At 42.9% G+C, this 12972-nt stretch overlaps 1 protein-coding gene across 1 annotated transcript in view; it reads right to left on the minus strand.

Moving 5' to 3' along the window:
* Window positions 1–303: 303 nt before the first annotated feature.
* The window catches only part of TRAM1 (translocation associated membrane protein 1), a 65021-nt gene continuing 52352 nt past the window's right edge, over window positions 304–12972 (minus strand). The window contains exons 8-11 of the mRNA XM_040354391.1: window positions 10043–10147; window positions 8164–8307; window positions 6555–6703; window positions 304–1617 (exon numbers count right to left, since the gene is read on the minus strand). Coding sequence (XP_040210325.1) covers window positions 1544–1617; window positions 6555–6703; window positions 8164–8307; window positions 10043–10147 — 472 coding nt within the window. The 3' untranslated portion in view covers window positions 304–1543. The remainder of the gene's footprint in view (window positions 1618–6554; window positions 6704–8163; window positions 8308–10042; window positions 10148–12972) is intronic.

Raw genomic sequence — 12972 nt, forward strand, 5'->3', positions numbered from 1 at the left:
TGCGGCGTCACACCGATTAGGACAGTGTCATTGCCGACAATTGGCGGCAAATGCCGCCGATTTGAGATGCGATTTCACATGTGAAATCGCATCTCAAATCGAAGGAAATCGTACCCAGTGTGAACCTGGGCTTAGGGTCGGTTTGCAGGCGCTATTTTTAGCGCAATAGCGCCTGCAAACCGCCTCAGTGTGAAAGGGGCCTTAGGATCCCCGGCTCCATATAAATTGGTTGAAATAGAAGAAACGTGTGGCCAATTTAAGTACTCTGGAATCATCAAATACAGCCATTGCACACAAGCACAATTCAATTTTTTGTTTTATTGTTTTTAATCAAATAAGAAAAAAACATTGGCTTATAAAAAAACTGAAGTGAAAATACATGTATCACAGCATTTACATCTTTTAAACATTTCAGTTGGCATATCAAAAGAGTAGGATGCTGGAACTGTACAACAGGAAAAGGACATTTTTACCAATACTCTTTTGCAGTTTTGCGAAAATGTTAAAAAATGACTCCAGTTTTTGTACCCCATTATTATTCATTGATTGTGGATCTTGATACATTCGGCTTTGACTTACTTGATATACCATGTTGCATTGGATAAACGGGGAACTGCTCCTCCCTGACTAACTCAAGTAGGGTCCCCCCCCCCCTAAATGACTTGTGGCAGCGCCCTCCCCAGGGAGAGATAAGCCAATCTTTTTCTTTGTTAATTTCAAATGTCCAATGTGATTAGACACTCCCCTTTAGGGGCGCCACCTCTGGCAAACCTTCAATATATACAATAAAAAGGACTCTTTAATATCCTGCTCTCATTCTAGTGTGGGTGGAATGATATTTGGCTATCGGAGGTAATGGTGCATAGAAATTCTACTGTATTCCATGACCAAACTATAAGAATAGATTTTACCAGCAATGGTGCTGCCGATAACTGTACAGTTACAATCCCTGACACAATGTAGGAGCTGCAGATGGGGGTAAAATTTCTGTTTTACTATACCGAGGTGACCAAACAGATAGAGGGCTTCCACTTAAACTGGAAATCCCCCTAAAAGGCCAATTATTTTGTCCTATTTAGCACTGAATTTTGATTGTGACAGTTCTAGCATAAAAAAAAAATGCTAAAAATGAAAATATTAAAAAAGGAAAAAAAAGGAAAGACACCCTGTACAGTCAGGTAAGTATACCTGTCACCGTTTACGCAGGAGGCAGCCAATTTGTGGGCTGAACCAATGCACACCCCATCAATTCACCAGAGGCCATAACATGACTGTGGCTTGAAGTGCCTTACAGAATGATGTCGTCACTAGTGAATGGATAGGGTATGTGGTCCATGATCGTTCCAGCGCCTAAAGTGGCCACCTTTCTCGTGTATGCGTCACAGATAGTCTTGAAGGTCATGGCATATGGTTGCTTAGAAACATTTATTGTAACAGTAAGAATTCTAGCTCTGTGGGGCTCTGTACAGCACAAGGCAACTTCTCTTTGGGAGCAGAGTACATCAACTGCAAAATGACTTCCCCCCCCCCCCCCTTTTTTTTTCTAGGAGTGTTTTTCTTTTCGGCTGCGGGGAGAATCTGCTCCATTCGAGGTTACTGTTCCATTAACGCCGTTTTCTGGAAAGAAGAAGAAAAAAAGTTGAAATACTGTGTATTTTTGTACCATTAATGACAATTAACCCATTCCTGCTTCCACCTCCCGGCCCTTTAAGAGTTTCAAAAGCCGGGAGGCAGAGGCAGGCATTTGGGACACGTGACCGCTGTTCTTGTCTGTCACAGTGGTCACATGATCGCAAAGTTCTCGATTGCAAGTATGCATCGCAAGCTTATCAATCCCCACCGGCTACCATGTAGGGACCGGGCTCTCAGCACGCCAAGTTGTAAACACTGCGACATGGCTACACCATCACATTTTTGTAAATATTTTATTATATCTTTTCTTTTTGTGACAACACTGAAGAAATTACACCTTTTATACCATGTAAAGTAGTGCGTGTACAGCTTGTATAACAGTGTAAATGTTCTGTCACCTCAAAATAACAACACAGACATTAATGTCTAAACTACTGGCAACAAAAGTGAGTACACCCCTAGGTAAAAGTGTCCAAATTGGGCCCAAAGGGACAATATTTTGTGTGGCCAGAGGCCACCATTATTTTCCAGCGCTGCCTTAACCCTCTTGGGCATGAAGTTCACCAGAGCTTCACAGGTTGTCACTGGAGTTCTCTTCCACGACGACATCACGGAGCTGGTGGATGTTAGAGACCTTGCGATCCTCCACCTTCCATTTGAGGATGCCCCACAGATGCTCAATAGGGTTTAGGTCTGGAGACATGCTTGGCTTGAACTGTAGCTCCCCAGTGCCAGCAGCACTCATGCAGCCCCAGACCATGACACTCCCACCACCATGCTTGACTGTAGGCAAAACACACTTGCCTTTTAACTCACCTGGTTGCTGCTACACATGCTTGACACCATCTGAACCAAATAAGTTTATCTTGGTCTCAGACTACAGGACATGTTTCCAGTAATCCATGTCCTTAGTCTGCTTGTCTTCAGCAAACTGTTTGCAGGCTTTCTTGTGCATCATCTTTAGAGGACAACAGCCATGCAGACCAATTTAATACAGTGTATGGTCTGATCAATGACAAGCTGACCCCCCTGCCCCTTTAATGCTGGCAGCACTCATACATCTATTTCCCAAGACAACCTCTGGATATGAAGCTGAGCAGGTGCACTCAACTTCTTTGGTCGACCATGGCGAGGCCTTTTCCGAGTGGCCACCGTGCCACAGCTCAGTTTCAGGGTCTTGGCAATCTTCTTATAGCCTAGCCCTAGACCATCTTTATTTAGAGCAACAATTCTTTTTTTTCAGATCCTCAGAGAATTCTTTGCTATGGAGGCGCCATGTTGAACTTCCAGTGACCAGTATGAGAGAATGAGAGCAACACCACCAAATTTAACACACCTGCTCCCCATTCACACCTTAGACCTTGTAACACTAACGAGGCATATGACACTGGGGAGGGAAAATGGCTAATTGGGCCCAATTTGGAAATTCACTTTTGTTGCCAGCGGTTTAGACATTAATGGCTATGTGTTGCGGTATTTTGAGGGGACAGTAATTTTACACTCACTACTTTACATTGTATCAAAGTGTCATTTCTTCAGTGTTGTTATAATAAAATATTTACAAAAATGTGAGGGGTGAACTCACTTTTGTGAGATACTGTATATGTGTATGGCTGGTGCCAAGGGGTTAAATGGTTCATGAATTTAATGCTCATTTAGGCTGGGTTCACATATTTGCGAATTTGATGTGGGCTTCCCTGCATTTAATTTGCATGACAAGCGAGTGTGCTGGTTCCTACAGGTCCGGGGCGGTCGCAGTCCGCATTCCAAAGGGTCCTGTGCGTCTTTGGGTCAGAGTCAGGTGCAAATTTAGGCACCTGAACCGGTGACCCCATGCTGTGAACTGCGGCCGCACACATTTTAACTGGGCCTTAAAGTATTTATATATAATCTGCAAGACATCTAATCTTGGTTTCGTTTTTTAAACCGTGTTATACCATTTTATACACTTATTTACATAAATAAACACCCCATGTTTTAACCGATTCACTCTATGAGGGTCTATTTTTTTTTACTGCAACATATGTGGATGCCTGGTTGCTTGAATATTGCACTACGGAGGTGGAACATAAACAAAGGTTCTACTATATACTGGCATTTGCTGAAAAGGTCAAATTCTTCCAGAGGACACCTGAGTGTACTACAGCATAACAAGGAAGAAGATGATATCCCGGCAAGGGGGACACCGATATCCGACTACAACGCTCTCTGAGGCGCTCTGGTGAATACATAAGGGGAATACAGAAAATTGGAGGGGAGCACAGAAATGTCACTTCAAAATAATTTGCAGAGTCACTTTACAGATCGCCACTTTTTTGGATTTAACACGTGTCACAGACTGTCACTTTTTTGGATTTTTACATCCATCACCTCCCTGGATTATGGACATTTATTAATTAATTTCATGCATATCTTTCTTCAGGTTTTATATTTATATATGGACACTTATTTATTTTTTGCTTGCATATGACACTTTATAATTATTGCACTTATTTTTATGTATTTTTACATGATTGTTTACACATATTGGATCACCACATTAATATTACACATTGGCGTAAGGGTAACCTATCTTGTGTACTCCCAAACAGTGCCAATTCCCTTTCTTTGAATTATATAGCAATATATGATGTGTATTAAAATAGTGCATATGCATGCGTGTCAAAAAAATAAAATGAAAGATTTTTGTAATAAACTGCCTTTGGAAATTAGAAAGTTAGACATTTTCACTTCGTAACTTTACAAAAACGTATCAGAGGAAAAACAACTGACTTCCTCCCCAGAATCAAGCAGAGCTAACAGCCCATCCGCTCCTATGTGTTCCTACTGGCCAGTAAGGCCACCCAGTGTATAAATGTATCCCTAATTGTAGGCATTCACTGAGGCTGAAGAGACCATCTGAAGGCATGTGTGCCTGACTTGCACAAACAGGTTTACTTTTAAGGGTAACTCCACTTTTTGTGGGAATTTTTTAGCAAAAAAATAAATATTATAGCGTATACAATTGTGACTCAAGAGATATATATAAAATGTACCTTTCTTTTTCAATCTGCGGCACTGTTTTCTGTGAAATGCAATGCACTATGGCTACCTGGCGGCGTCCTATACACAGATAGTTTCCAGAAAAAAAAAAAATACTGAAGCTGCTGACTTTTAATAAATGGACACTTACCTGTCCAGGGTGCCCGCGATGTTGGCAGCCGAACAATCGCTCGGCTCTTGGCTGCCCCCGCCGCCATCCTGAGGGAATCAGGAAGTGAAGCGTTGCGGCTTTATTTCCCAGTCCCCTACTGCGCATGCACGAGTTGCGCTGCGCGTCCTAACTGGTGCCTGCCGTCTTCTGGGAGCAGTGTGTTTCCCAGAAGACAGCGCTGGGACAGGAAGGGGCGTGACCCCTGCGGGAGTCTATGCCGGGGAGTGGGTGCAATAACCTGTATTATACAGGTATCTGCACCCCCCTCCCCTCTGAAAGGTGCCAAATGGGACACCGAAGGGGGGAGGGTTCTGAAAAGCGGAGGTTCCATTTTTGTGTGGACTTCCGCTTTAACAAGAAGTCAAGTCCCAGGGATGAACTCAGTGAGCAGCTTTTCCTTCAATGTCCACCAATAACCTGTACCGAGCTGTATTATCTTAAGCCAAACTCTGGATGCCCCCCAATCAATTTCCATACCCCCTACAGGACCCCTTGCAAATATGTATTTTTTTTTTTATTAATACTTACCCATTTAGAAGTCTTTAGAGTTATTACCTGAAACACTGTGGGGTGGATTCAAGAAGCGATTGCGCCTGTGTAACCATAGGTTACACAGCGCAATTGCTTACTTGCCCCGGCGTAACGAGTGCTCCTGATTCAGGAACCTCGTTACGGCGACTGCAGCCTAAGATCTGCGCGGCATAAGGCTCTTATGCCCGCATATCTTAGGCTGCATTCTAGCGATGGCCGCTAGGTGGCGTTTCCTGTTGTGCTCAGTGTATAGTATGCAAATTGCATACTAACACCGATTCACAACGTTGCGCGAGCCCTGCGGCGGTTTTCGCGCAAGGCTGCCCCTGCTACGTATACCCGTCGTTCCCGCGTCGCAAAATTTTAATTTTACGCAGTTTGAGTAAGTGAATCGTGAATGGTGCTGGACGCCATTCACTTTGAAGCAAATGACGTCCTTGCGACGTGATTTGCCGCAATGCACGTCGGGAAACTTTCCCGACGGAGCATGCGCTCTACGCTCGGCGCGGGAACGCGCCTAATTTAAATGATTCCCGCCCCCTACGGGATCATTTAAATTGCGTGCTCTTGCGCCGGGCATTTTGCCAGCGCGCAATTTACGGAGCTTATGCTCCGTGAATCGAGGGCAGCACAAAAAAATTGCAGGGGCGCAGGGCAAAATCATTGCCCTGCGCCTCGGTAATAAATGCGCAAATCTCCTTGAATCCGGCCCTGTGTTTTCTTCCTCTTTTCCCTTCTTGAGGGTGCTCTGAGCAGCTGCCATGACAACACCAGCTCTGCTCTCTGCTTCATTACAGTATGAATGAAGAGCCCAGTGGAGGCTGGCAAAGGACACCCTGCACTCAAAGTAGAATATGGAGGATATCTTGGGGCAAAAACTAAGTAAGCTCCCGATGCATACTCACGATCTGGAGATTTCCTATCATGTGACTGCTGTGACAGCCAATCACAGTGGTCACTTGACCTGCCTCCTGGGTTTTAGAACTCTTAAAGGGCCGGGGGGCAATTGGTGTGAGAGGGTAATAAAAATAATTTGCGGGGACCTTGGTTTTAACTACTCAAAGTGTTGTTTGACAATGAAGTCTGGATCACAAGACTGACAGAATAGAATCAGAAATCCGTTAACGTTTACATATATGCATTTGTGTTTTTAGCGGTTTGCCTCGAGTTCAGCCTAATACACATTGTAAAAACGCACCTTTTCCTTTCTTGCCCTTGGAAGGAACAGTTCTCTTCCTCTGGGAAGGCTGTGGGGATAAGTGCTCTCTCCACCGTCTCAGCTGGAAATTAATGAACTTCCACATCATAAATGCCTGAGTTATGCAAATAGATGCCAGCACGCTGATTCTGAAATATAATGAGCAAGTTAATTATAGATCATATGCTTTAGGAGTTCATTTAATCAGGTAACAGTCTTCCACTTTCTGGAATCAAATATGCACGGGTCTAGGCTTTTCCAGTGTTGCTCTGGTGACTTGTACTGCGGCAATGGTAGGTATTTCATAGCTTTTAAATATAATGATGGCTGTACAAACACATATACAAATATGTATACAACATGAGAAGGCTATGTCACACGAGTGATCTGTAGCAATAAAAAAATAAATAAAAATAATCTACCTGCATAACAACATGGTTTGCAGCAAGTGAACTGTAGCAATCTGTAGCAGGCTGTAGAACAGGGGTCTCTAAACTATGGCCCTCCAGTTGTTCAGGAACTACAATTCCCGTCATGCCTAGTCATGTCTGTGAATGTCAGAGTTTTACAATGCCTCATGGAACGTGTAGTTCTGCAACAGCTGGAGGGCCATAGTTTGAAAATGGCTGCTGTAAAATAATAGTTACATATCTGATTTTATATAGCTGCTCAATCATTTCACACCAGCAATTGATAACTGAATAGCCCAGCAACTCAAAGTGGAACTGAAATCAAAAAGTGAAGCCATGTTATAGAAATGTTAACTGTGCCTAAACAGAATCTTGAAAAATGTACCTTTGTCTGGAATTCCATAAATTATATATATAGATTTATTTTGCCTATGGGGCATTTTATTAATCACCCCCAAAAAAGCTGGAGTTTTACATTAAATCCATTAAGGCAATAACAAAAATCAGTATAGCCTTTGTTTTAGTAGCTTCTTGTTCTACTCGAATGACAGAGCTACTTTATTCCCATGGCTAATCCTACTTTGCAAACATTGAAAATGTGCCAAGATCAGATTGGTTTGCTCAACTCACCTTAAAAGCCCTTTCACATTGGAGCGGGAGCCGCGGTGGCGGTATTGCGCCGCTAAAAACAGCGGCGCTCTACCGCCGGGATTGCCGCGTGATTCAGTCGCTAGCGGTGCGGTATTAACCCCCGCTAGTGGCCGATGAAGGGTTAATACCGCCCGCAATGCGCCTCTGCAGTGGAAGCAAGTGATGCAGTCCAGAAAGCCAAGTCACTGCTGAGAGGGGGGAGCGCAGTAAGCAGATCTGCTGAATTTAAAGTGAAGGTGTCCTTGCTGTAATGGTTGAAAATGAATCCAGTGTGCCTGCAGCAACATAAAGTTCTTTAGAATATATAAATATTTGAATGCCAACAGCATGGCCACCTTTTTGCTTTAAGTTCACTACCTGCAACTGGTACATGTCAACCTGTAAATGTCAACAGTATCAATTTTTTTTCCAAAACTTTTGGCAGCCTCCAGATCAGCAATGCCACTTTACCAGCTAAGCTGTGCCTTATAGAATGGAACTGTGCACAATACACAGTGCATAAAAGTGACAGTAAAAACATGCAATGACCACAAACATAGGGGTTCTACCTGATTGCTAGAATATTGAAATTTCCAGAATCGATGTCCAAAACCTGGTTCTCTGCTCGAGCGAGTCCGAATCCGACAGTAAGAACAGATAGTATGAGGGTAAGAAGACGCCCCAGGACAAACAGAATAGCCCACAATGTAAACCTGGCAAGAGAAAAGAACCACAAATGTTATGACGCAGTACCAAACATGATCAGGAAAGATAAAAAAAAATAAAAAACACATAAACGGTGGACAATTAATTGAATTTTATTGGAGTCAAGAACGTCAATCGATAATGGAAAAGAGATCAGAGAAGTTGGGTGCCAAGTATTTATAGATTTGGCTAGCTGGCTCCATGGATTTGTCAAGCCTTGGTTAACTGAACTAGAATGGAAAAAATTAAAGACACTAAAGGCACTTTCACACTGAGGCATTGGTGGTAAAGCGCCGCTAGTTTTAGAGGCGCTTTTCGGCCACTAGTGGGGCGCTAGCCTGCAAAGCACTGCTGTTGCAGGCGCTTCAGTGGCACTGCCCATTATACACCGCTCCTAAAGCGCCTCAAAGATGCTGCTTGCAGGACTTATTTTTACGTCCCGCAAGTAATTTAGTTGGCATTTGTAATAAACTGTGTAATAGTAAATGGCAGTGATTTTCCTCTAGAATGTTTTTACTTTTATTTTAGGTCTTTTTTTTGTTTGATGAAAATAGTGTTTGTGTTTATTTGATGCTGAAATGCATTAAAGCGTTTGTTACCCCAACATTTCAAATTCATGATATGTGTCTGTTGCTCCTTGTGCTTGTATAAGAAATTATTTTTTTGTGTGAAATTCCTGGTGTTCCTGCTACTCCCCTTGCTTTCCTATTTAAAACTGACCACACTAAGCAGGAGAACACACCATGTCAGTTCTCCAGCTGTTGGAGGCAATGTACTCTCCTACAATGATCAGACCTGTCCTGATTCTCCCCCCCCCCCCCCCCTTGCACAGCCATTCACTGGCAAGCTTGTGTGTTGCTGCTTATCCTCCTACCCACAGCTCTTATGTAGCTGAGAACAGAGGAATTTATATTTATAAAAAAAAAAAAAAAGGGGGGGGAAAAAGATTTATACTTTTTTTATTTTATTTATATCTATACAAAAATGCTTTGCCTTTCCTTTTTTTCTTTTTAAAACGAAAGGGTCATTTTACAAGGTCAACATTTACAATCACTTTAAGCCCTGGTTCACACTGGGTACGATTTGGAACGATTTGAGATGCGATTTGACATGTCAAATCGCATCTCAAATCGGCGGCAATGGCACTGTCCTAATCAGTGAGACGCCGCATCTGCGATTTCAAAAAGTAGTTCCTGTACTACCTTTTGCGATTTCGGGCCGCGATTTACATTAAATTGAGGCCAAAATCGCGGCAAAATCGCAGCCGCGAAATCGCGGTAAAATCGTGCATTTTACCGCGATTTTGAATTCGCAGCAGTGTGAACCTAGGCTCAGAGCCAGTTTACATCAAGGCTGGGTGTGTAGTCTACTGTGTGTCAATTTATATATACCGCAATACCGTGTGATTTGGTGTGGTGTGTTTTGGAAAACTACTATATGCTTTAGTGTGATTTCAGCTTATTCAACTGAATGGGCTAAAAACCACACTGAATCAAACAGACATGCAGACTGCGTTCCCGTGCGATTCATGTGTGAACTGACCCTAAAACTGCTTGTGGACACTCAGTCATAAATTAGAACTGAAGTGTAGACTTCATCTACCTGTATAAAAAACAAAACAAAAAAAAACACACCTCTACCCCAAGAGAAAAATAAATCAGGGTTCCTATCATTACAATGCAAACATAACCCATGTGTCATTTTTACTTGTGACTACAATTATGAACTAGTATTGATACCTACCCTTTCTGATATTTCTCATTGCTGAAGTAAAAAAGTCGAGAGATGTGAAACAGAAACTCTACGAAGTAATGAAGAACCAGCAGAACAAGGCCGAGGTGATTTAGGCTGTAAAACACACAAAAAGAAAAATGTATGGAAACGCATAGATGTTTTTCTAATAAAACACATTTCATAGTGACCGTAATAATATAAAACATAGGTCTGTAATGTCATACCGATACATGCACTCCAGGGACATCAGGTCAGATGCTAAACTCCCAATATGCATACTTTTCTAGAAATACTGGAGCCATTGCCTTGACAGACAAAATGCTAGTATTTTCACCAATCAAAACACAAATTCCATATAGCTTGGTCCGGGTTTAATATAAAGGCCAAGTCCACCCTTTCCACTATGTTACATCTGAATTTATGGTGAAAATGGGACACTGCCAAATCCACCCCTTCAACAACAGAGATATGTGATGGCGCTACCACCGTGGCAGATGGACTGGTAGTTCTCAAGTGCAGCCCACTCATAACTCATTGACACTTCCTCCAGCTCTTTGACTGAAAGTCCGTACCTCAGTATAAACAGAGAGCTGAAGTAGCGTGACATTGCATTCACAATCTACTGATCAAAGTTTTAATGCCGATTTGCAAAATAAATAAAATGCGTTTATCTTTTTCTTTTTTTAAAGGTAGACTTCGCTTTAAAAGGTAACCTAAAGTATAAATATGGAGACTGCTATTACAGACCTCTCCAGAAAATACTAGTTATCCAGCTAGCATACTGTTAAAATTGCCTCACTTCTTTCTGAAGCACTGAACTATAGCTTGTATAGAGATAAGGAGTGGCCAATCTGCAGGACTTTCGGCCCATACATACGATCAGACTTTTTGACAACAAACTTCAAAATTACCAGGTTTTTCCGAAAATCCGACCATGTGTAAACTTTTTCGGTTTTCACCGGACAAATGTTCGCCCTGCAAACAGACAAACTGTCCGGCAACAAAAGTCCGATGGAGCAAAGTCCGATCGTGTGTACAGAAGTCCATCGGACTTAAAGGGTCACTAAAGAATTTTTTTTTCTTTAAAATAACAAACATGTTATACTTACCTCCACTGTGGCCCCAATCCACGTCTTCTGGGGTCCCTCGGCGGCTGTCTCTGGTCCTCCCCGCAAGAACTCCACACATTCATGCAAGAGAGCTCGCATGGTGAGTCCTTGCTGGAGCGCTCCAGTGATACAGCGAGCGGCCATAGCCACATAGCCTCCCCCATCAGCGTCACTAGATGTGATTGACAGCAGTGCCAGCCAATGGCTGCGCTGCTCTCAATCCATTCGCTCTAGCCAATCAGCGGCCAGGCTGAGTGGCGAAGAGGATCTTGGGACCGAGCGCGGGACTTTCGAGGGGTCAGGCAAGTAAAACGGGGGCTGGGTCGGCATCATCAGATGTTTTTTCACCTTAATGCATAGAGTGCATTAAGGTGAAAAAAAAAATCCTTTACAACTCCTTTAAGACCAAAGTACAAAACATGCATGCTCAGAACCAATACAAAAGATCAACCAGCAATAGCAGAAATTGCCCAAAGGGTGGCACTAAATAGCAGAAAAACCACATAGTACGTCAATTACGTCACTACGTTCATGTTTGTTGGCTGAAAAAGTCCTGTCGTGTGTATGCATACCAAGTTCACAGCCAAAGCCCTTCGAACACAAATCCACGGAAAGATTGTTTGAAGTCTGAACGTGCGTATGAGGCTTAAGTGCCATTAAATGACAAAACAAACCGCAACAATTGATTTTTCCGGGGGTTGAGGGTTTTGCTTTAGTATAGCTCCTCAAAAGGTGTAGGCCTCGGGCCGGTCATCCTGATCAACCTTCTAGATGGTCATTAACCTAGAATTCAGATTTTTTTCAGACTTCAATGGCTGAAAACTTGTTCCTGGGCATTGACATATTTGGTAGTGAAAGGCCCATTGCATCCCATATCCGTACCCTGCCCAATTACCCTAAACAAAGAAAGTTGCAGGAAAACATTCTTCTAAAGAAAAAGGGGGACGCAGAGGAAAGCAGTGAGGTGCTCTAGTATTGGCCCATGTGAGGGACAACACTGACACTGTCAGATAAAATCACAAAATGTATAATCCTCCATACAGCCTGCTATGTTAACCTGTTGGCCATATCATGCCTATAAGCATACATCACAGCATGCAGATTTTTGCGAGCCATTCTTAAAGCGGGAGTTCACCCGTAAAAAAAAATTTAACATTAGATTGAGGCTAATTTTAGTAAGCAGAATCGGGTGTTCTTTTTAAAATGAATGCAGTACTTACCGTTTTAGAGATCGATGTTCTCCCGCCGCTTCCGGGTATGATCTTCCGGGATTGGGCGTTCCTATTTGATTGACTGCCTTCCGACGGTCGCATACAGCGCGTCACCAGTTGCCGAAAGAAGCCGAACGTCGGTGCGACTCTATACGGCGCCTGCGCACCGACGTTCGGCTACTTTCGGGAACTCGTGACGCGCTGTATGCAACCGTCGGAAGGCTGTCAATCAAATAGGAACGCCCAGTCCTGCAGCCCATACCCGGAAGCGGCGGGAGAACATCGATCTCCAAAACGGTAAGTACTGCATTCATTTAAAAAAAAAAAAACACCCGATTCTGCTTACTAAAATTAGCCTCAATCTAATGTTAAAAAATTTATATTTTGGGTGAACCTCCACTTTAAAGGAGAAGTTTACCTTTAGTAACATGTTGGTATAATGTTACATCCATATTAACTAATGAAGCAGCATCACTCACTCCCCAAATTCCCCGTTCTAACAGTGGGGGTGGGATCTTCTCTCCACACACACTGTCACAATTTAAAAAATAAAACAGTGCTGCAAAACATTTTTTTTAAGTGAAATGGACAAGGAAATGGTAGCTAGTGGAACAAACCC

This window comes from Rana temporaria, chromosome 5, assembly GCF_905171775.1.
Source record: "Rana temporaria chromosome 5, aRanTem1.1, whole genome shotgun sequence".
NCBI classification, from domain to species: Eukaryota; Metazoa; Chordata; class Amphibia; order Anura; family Ranidae; genus Rana; species Rana temporaria.